At 36.5% G+C, this 7,490-nt stretch overlaps 1 protein-coding gene across 1 annotated transcript; it reads right to left on the bottom strand.

Annotated features, from left to right (window-relative positions):
• Window positions 1-3,442: 3,442 nt before the first annotated feature.
• On the bottom strand, window positions 3,443-7,208 carry tmem275a (transmembrane protein 275a). Its single transcript, XM_056466121.1, has 2 exons — window positions 7,065-7,208; window positions 3,443-4,731 (listed from the first exon to the last, which is right to left on the bottom strand). The coding sequence occupies exon 2, from the start codon at window positions 4,599-4,601 to the stop codon at window positions 3,957-3,959; it is 645 nt and encodes a 214-aa protein (XP_056322096.1). The 5' UTR covers window positions 4,602-4,731; window positions 7,065-7,208; the 3' UTR covers window positions 3,443-3,956.
• Between the last annotated feature and the right edge of the window lie 282 nt (window positions 7,209-7,490).

Below are 7,490 nucleotides of genomic sequence, written 5' to 3' on the forward strand. Positions count from 1 at the left end.
AAGTATAACAGTAATGCAAATCGGCATTATCAAACCTTTTCAACCAACATCGCATTGCACTTACCTCCATATAAATATCTTTTTTTAAAAACGTGTGATAGAAAGTATTGAACAGCATAACATCTCTAAAAGTACTGTACTGTACTATAAATACCACATGAGCAAATGTTCTCATTTGACATTTGAGTAGCCCTCACTGGTTTGATCCTGAGATCACTGTCATTAAGGCAGCATTCAATTCATTCAGACTACAGCAGATGTGTACATGGCTAATAGCAGCTAACAAACAAAGGTGGACACAGTTCATATAAACTAACATTATAGAAAGATGCTAATGTCTTCTCCTGAAACATCCCAAATGAAAAGCTCAATATCTTATTACAAACAACTTGAGCGTTATATTATAAATTTTCGCTTAAATTCAAAGTCTGCGTGAAATAGAAGTTGCTGAGACTTTTATTTCAGTATGTTGAGGTATTTCCAACTGAAATAAAATCATGGTGTACACAACAGTCTCTTGACTTGCTGCATCACAAACACCAATATTTTAACAATTTATAAAAAAATGTATCACTTTCTGGCTATCGGATATTAGGCATGGATATATATATTGTGATTATGATTTTCGAAAGTATTACATCGCTTTGTAAATGTTATGTTTACCATTATATTATTAGTTTATCAGTATATTATTACCATTTGTTGAGTTTCCCCATACAGTTTGATATAGCGCTTGTACCCGGAAGCCACTTTGTGTGACGTCACACTTAACGAGCGGATATTGAGTAGGGGGCGGGGCTATATTTTTGCATGTTATTTCCTTATTGACCATTTTAATGTGGTGATGTCATGGGCCCATGAACATTTTCTGCCTGTTGTCAAACTATTTCATAACTGTAACAAGAGGCAATTCAATCATAACTCTATGGCTATAGACATTAAAAATGTAAAACAGGAAATACGTTAGGACCATTGTTATTGTTTACAATCCTTAAGATAGTCTATAGCAGTGTTTCCCAACCCTGTTCCTGGAGGCACACCAACAGTACATATTTTGGATGTCTCCCTTTTCTGACCCATTAACTTCAGGTGTTGGAGTCTCTTCTGATGTTATGATAAGTTGATTCAGGTGTGTTTGATTAGGGAGAGGTTGAAAATGTGTACTGTTGGTGTGCCTTCAGGAACAGGGTTGGGAAACACTGGTCTATAGGAAAGTAAAGGTAAGAGGGGTGTGGTTAAGACTGAAAACAAAACAACTAAATAAATTCTAATGGACAAATTAATGCACAGATTAACGTTTAACCTAAAGAACAACTATGTGCGCTAGCAAAATAAACATTTAAAATTTTGATTTCACCCCGTGGCAACAGTTTATTTTATGTTGCGTTTCCTAACCCTAACCTTAACTAGGCATGGGACGATAACCGTTTTCAAGTTATACCGCAGTTTGGAAAAGTTTTTAAACCGGCCAAATTTTATGTTATACCGTTCCTACGATTTTTTAATTGTTTTTTGTTGTTGTTGTTTTTTAGGACAACAGAATCTCCAGCAGAAAAGATTTACAAAGACGCTGTTTTAAAATGTAAAGAAATCTGTGTTTTTGAAACTAAATAGAGCAGAAGTCAGTAGCTATGTTGCAAATTAAATGTATGTGCAAAATTGGAATATCGCATACAAGACGGTTGAATAAAGCAGTGTTTCCATCCAACGAGTCAAAGAGAACCAAATCGTCATTTCCCTATTAACTGGTGCCAAATATCAACAGTAAAAATTGAATTTCCCAGAGTAGCAGAAGCTGCGTCAATCTTTTCTTCACTTAATAAATGACTTGCGCCTCAGAAAACAAATGCCATGACACAATGAATGCGTAGTGGCGTTTGAAGGCACAGATGCTCTGGAGGTAATTAATAACATAATAACACTACTGAAATGGTTACGGCATTTTAGAATGGCCAAAACAACTTTTCCGATGTTTTACGATGTGCTCAGCCTGCTGGTTTGTCCATTCAAACATTTAAATCATCACATGATCTCTTATAACAAATCACATGACTTTTTTTATTTTGCATACTGGAATTTGTTCATTAAAAGTGTTTCCATCGTAGTTTATGGGCATCTTTTTGTATTGAATAAAGTTTATCCTACTTAGTTATGCGCAAACAATTTTTTATGCGCATTTTCAAAACTTGTGCGCATCTTGGCGTTTCCATCAACTGATCTTTTATGCACATATCTAAAATGCTCATAAAATAGGTGGATAGAAACATACCTAATGATTCAGTTAAATTATATAGCCTGATATGTTTACCATTCCAAAATGTTTTAAATGTTTCTTAAAATAAAATATATTGTCTTCGATGGGGAAAATGTTGTTGTTATTTACTAAGACATTTAAAAAGAATATATTTTAGAGCAGTGATCACAATACCGTGAAAACGTGATATTTTTATCCAAGGTTATCATACTGTGAGAATCATATATTGGCCCATGCCTAACCGCAACCCACTTATGATAAATATGCCACACTATGTTACACAGATAAAAGTACATATTAACAGATGCATTAATACTTTTTGAAAATTGTCAGTAAAAATCAGCCCTTTCCTCAGTTTAGAATTGTTGAATATATAATAACAAAAGGAAAATCTAAAACCGTCAAATGTTATTTTCGCTTTTTAAAAGGTATACAGAGATAATGTCCTATTCTTTTTAAGCTTGTACAGCCAACGAAACTGCTTTCAGCTGACCTCTCTTCTAAAATCAACATGAGGGAAATTGTTTCGCTGTTTGGCTTGAACTATCATGGCGGGTCAGCGATAGAGGGCATGTTTGAGAACAGTGCTGGCTCTTGCTTTCAAAGAGCAAAGGAAAACCAGGGGGGCATAGGGACAGTAAGATAAGAAAAAAAAAGAGATTTGAGCAGGAACACTGTGAGCAGATGTAGGTAGTATACGTAGTTGAATGTTACTGTGCTGTTGACGCAGGACAAGTACTGACAGCCGAAGACAACAGAAGAGGGAGGGGATAACAGCCTTTGGCAATCTATAGGAAAGAAATATTGTCTTACTTGGCAGCATTATATACCACAGTGTAAAATAAAGACTAAAGGCTTGCGGCTATATTACAGAAAAACGGGCTGTTGGTTCATTATTTCAAGTCAGAACTCTTAACATCAAACAAATTGCAACAACAGCAGAAATTCTGTTCAACGATGACAAATATTCGCCACACAATGTCAGGCGAATCGCACCTAGATTGCAATTTTCATTCTGCCCTTTTTGAACTTGACGTTCAGTCCAATTTTAATGCAAACGATGCCGCTGCATTAAAAAAACAGCAGAGATCTTGCACAGTGTCACGGATTATTTATCCATCCAGTATTGACAAAATCCAAAGCATTCAGCCACGGAGAGTCCTCAAAAAAGGACCGTTCACTCTTTAATTTATTTAAAATGATTATTTCAGAGAAAAAAATACAACATCTCTATTTTTATTCTTTTTTTTCATCCATACACTGACATATGACAACACGCAGTGTCTATCTCCATTCTGTTTCTTAGGCTCGTCTCCAAAGCCATCTTTACACAACAGCTGATTCTGTCTCTTTTGAGCGCAGTAACTGTGAATGCTCTGAGTAACAGTGGCACAGTATGAATATGTGAAGCACGCCTCAGTGATTCACCTTTCAAGGCTCTCTCTCTTTGGATACAAAGAACGCAAAAAGCTCTTCATATGCTTCTCGCATAACACTGTCATTTCTATCAGGAGCACATGGGTCTCCAAAATGCAACCCGTTAAATTTTTGCGAGCGTTTCAATTGTTATTACACCTCGTGGCACAAGCCAGCTGTGGCAATCAAATGAATTCTTCAGACAAAGTGCTTGTCTTTCCTTCTGAGAACTATTTACATAAAGTAATACCAGCCCTTCTCCAGAGAGCGACCTAAACCGGCACACTTAAGTGGCAGCGCAGTCTGAAGGCAAAGTGAGTCGGACCGCCCCTCCACCCCCTGTAGAAGCAGAAAAGGCTGCTGAGTTTGGTCCGTTGGCCTCCATAGTGAAGAGTTTGCAGGTTCGTGGAGGGCCGTAGTCAGGGGCGGGGACAGTAGCATTAGCGGCGGTGGCAGGAGCTTCTCTTTCAGGACTGGAGGCATGGGAGGAGCAGGGAGAGTTGGTGGGGCTGAGCTGCACGGCTGTGGTGTCCTGCATTGTGTGCTCGCTGGTCTCGATCTCAAACGCTGCCCCTCCACCCAACCCCCCTCCACCTCGACCCATAAAACCCAAACCACCGCCTCCTTTAGACCGGCGAGAGCTCTGAGGTGGAGGCAGTCGACTGCAGATGCAACAAGCCCCGAAGAAGGAGAAAGCCACCAGTAGGAGAATCGGACCGATGATGATTGGAGGATTGCTGGAGGGCACGAGCGTACTGAAGGCAAAGGCGCCAACTAAGGTGATGTTGATGCCTGCCAACATGATGCACAGTCCACATGCACAGCAGAGGGCAGGAGAAGGCAGACCTTGCGGACGGGATTTCCGCTTCTTGCGGGTCTGTGTTTCCTTTTTGGGCACTGATGTGCCAGAATTCTGTTCGCTGCAAACCATATTGGCGAGGATCAAGGTTCTAGGATTGCAGCCGCAACCACACTCACATCCGTCGTCTCCTTGTCAGCAAATTGTGGAAGAACAGCATTGCTTCTTCACCACAGCTTGCTTCATACAGCAGGGATGCTACCTGTAGTGTAAAATTAAAGAATGTTTGACATCTAAAGCTGAACATTCTGTCATCAATTACTCACACTTTACTTGTTTCTGTCTTCTGTTTAACACAAAAGATATTTTGAAGAACCTGTAACTATTGGCTTTTTTAGGGGGACAACTTAATTGTTTTACGTTCAATCCACTTAAATTTGTAAAAACTAATAAGCTGATGAATAAAGGTGAGTGTATATACAGTTGAAGTCAGAATTATTAGCCCCACTGTTTATTTTTTCCCCAATATCTGTTTAATGGAGAGATTTTTTAACACATTTCCAAACATAATAGTTTTAATAACTCATTTCTAATAACTGATTTATTTTATCTTTGCCATGATGACAGTAAATAATATTTGACTAGATTTGTTTCTAGACACTTCTATACTGCTTTAAGTGACATTTAAAGGCTTAACTAGGTTTAATTAGGTTAACTAGACAGGTTAGGGTAATTAGGCAAGTTATTGTATAATGATGGTTTAGTCTGTAGGCTATCAGAAAAAAATATAGCTTGAAGGGGCTAATAATTTTGACCTTAAAATGTTTATTAAAAAATGTAAAAATGCTTTTATTCAAGCTGAAATAAAACAAATAAGACGTTTCCTGGAAGAAAAAATATTATCAGACATACTGTGAAAACTTCCTTGCTCTGTTAAAAATCATTTGGGAAATATTTTTAAAAAAGACAAAAAAAAATCATAGGGGGCTAATAATTCTGATTTCAACTGTATGTGTATATATACATTTATATATAATATAATTTTGCCAGAGCTTAAATGCATAGTTCTGCCAAACAAAAACAAATACTATGGAGGTCAGTGGTTACAGGTTTGCAGCTTTCTTTAAAATATCTTCTGTTTAACAGAATAAAGAAACTCATAAATGTTTGCAACAAATGAAGGGTGAGTAAATGATGACAGCTGTTAGAATTATATATATATATATATATATATATATATATATATATATATATATATATATATATATATATATATATATACACACACAAGTTATTAACTGGAAGGCCAAATGATAAATTAAAGTTAAGTTGGCCTCTTTAGCAGCTGTGATTAATAATACGAAATGTAAAGATGACACTATAAGGGTAACATATATGACTATAAAATAATGTGATAAATATCAACTACAGTACAGTCAAGCTTCAGTTTAAATGATATATTAATATTAAGATGATTATAAAGCTAATATTTGATTGCTCACAACAATGCCACATTACTCAATAAATTCTAGATGTTCTATCTAAACTAATAAGATGATTTTTCTTTACGCATAAAAACTTTAGCAATGCTTGTTTTTAGGGGTAGGATTCTTGGTTAGGATTACATTAACATAATATATTCAAAGGTTTGGGGTCGGTATGATTATTAAATGTATACTTTTTATAATGATGAATTAAAAAAATGTATAATAACTTTTTATTTAAAATAAATATTTTTTATGTCTCAATGGGAAATGTATCACAGCTTCACACCTTAACAATATTAAGCTGCACACATCTGTTTTCAATATTATCAATATTCATTTCTTGAGCTGCACACCACATAGAATAATTTGTGGAGGATCAGTGACACTGGCGATTACAGCAATGATGCTGGAAACTGCTTTAATGTCACAGTTTATTATTTATTAAAATGAAAATGGTTACTTTAATTTGTAATATGTCATAATACTGTTTACTGTATTTTTACCATGCTGAGGTTAAATCAGCCACTTCTTTTAAAAACATTTTTAATTATTTTTCCCAAAGTTTTGATTGTAGCTGTGCATATACACCATGTGCATGTTACTGTTGCAATAGCTTACCCTTAGCTTGTTATTACTATATCATTGTACGTATATATTTCTTCTATTTAAATTGATGTTATTTCTTTTTTAACAGCGAACGCCTCATTATCCAATGACAGAGATATGTTTTCAACATACACAATCCATTTGCCCTATATTTTGAAGGTTTTCACAACACCAAGGTCACATTTTAGACTACTTCGTGAATTAAACTTGTGCTATCATTTTACACATACCCGTTTTCATCACACCGTCATTAGCGGCGTAAAATGAATCATTAAAAATGCGTAGGTATAAATAGAAGCACTGAGCATTGAATGCTGATTTCACCCCTTTTTACAGGATGTGATTAAGCTCATGAGAGGCTTAAATGTGGTTAAAGAAGATATTATTTACAACAGATGTACATGTGCTTTCCAAGATGCTGTGAGCTGTAACAGTTTTACGAAGACATGCGGTGATTTAGAAATATGTCAAGCGTCTCTATTTGAATAAGAAAACGTCTTACCGATTAGTCGATGTCCAGATGAATCACACAGGCTTGATGTTAGATGTCTCCTTGTCCGTGCGAAGCCTGTATTTCCTCTGAATCGAAAACGCCGACCAAATAAATCCGGTTTTTCAAGCGAGTTCCGATGCCCGACTCATATTAAGATCATCACTCCTGTCACTCAAAACACGTCACCGCTCCGCTCCGCGCGCTGGATTCGAGTCTCCGCTTCAGTGAGACTTCTCTCAGTAAACGAATATTATTTGTTTATCTATTACAAAAGACAACGAAAATAGGAAATATGTCTGTTAATATGTCTCTTTCGTGCTTGCAGTAACAGGTCGTTCGGAAGCCCATATGTTGATGTGTGCAGTGATGTGAATGAGCGGGTGTGCATGCGTTCGATGAGTGTGTATGGAGGAGGATCCTCTCATCATCATCGGC

The sequence above is a fragment of the Danio aesculapii genome, chromosome 2 (genome assembly GCF_903798145.1).
Source record: "Danio aesculapii chromosome 2, fDanAes4.1, whole genome shotgun sequence".
Classification (NCBI taxonomy): Eukaryota; Metazoa; Chordata; class Actinopteri; order Cypriniformes; family Danionidae; genus Danio; species Danio aesculapii.

Coding starts and splice junctions, on each gene's coding strand:
- tmem275a (XM_056466121.1), bottom strand. CDS start 4,601: ATGGTTTGCAGCGAACAGAATTCTGGCACATCAGTGCCCAAAAAGGAA.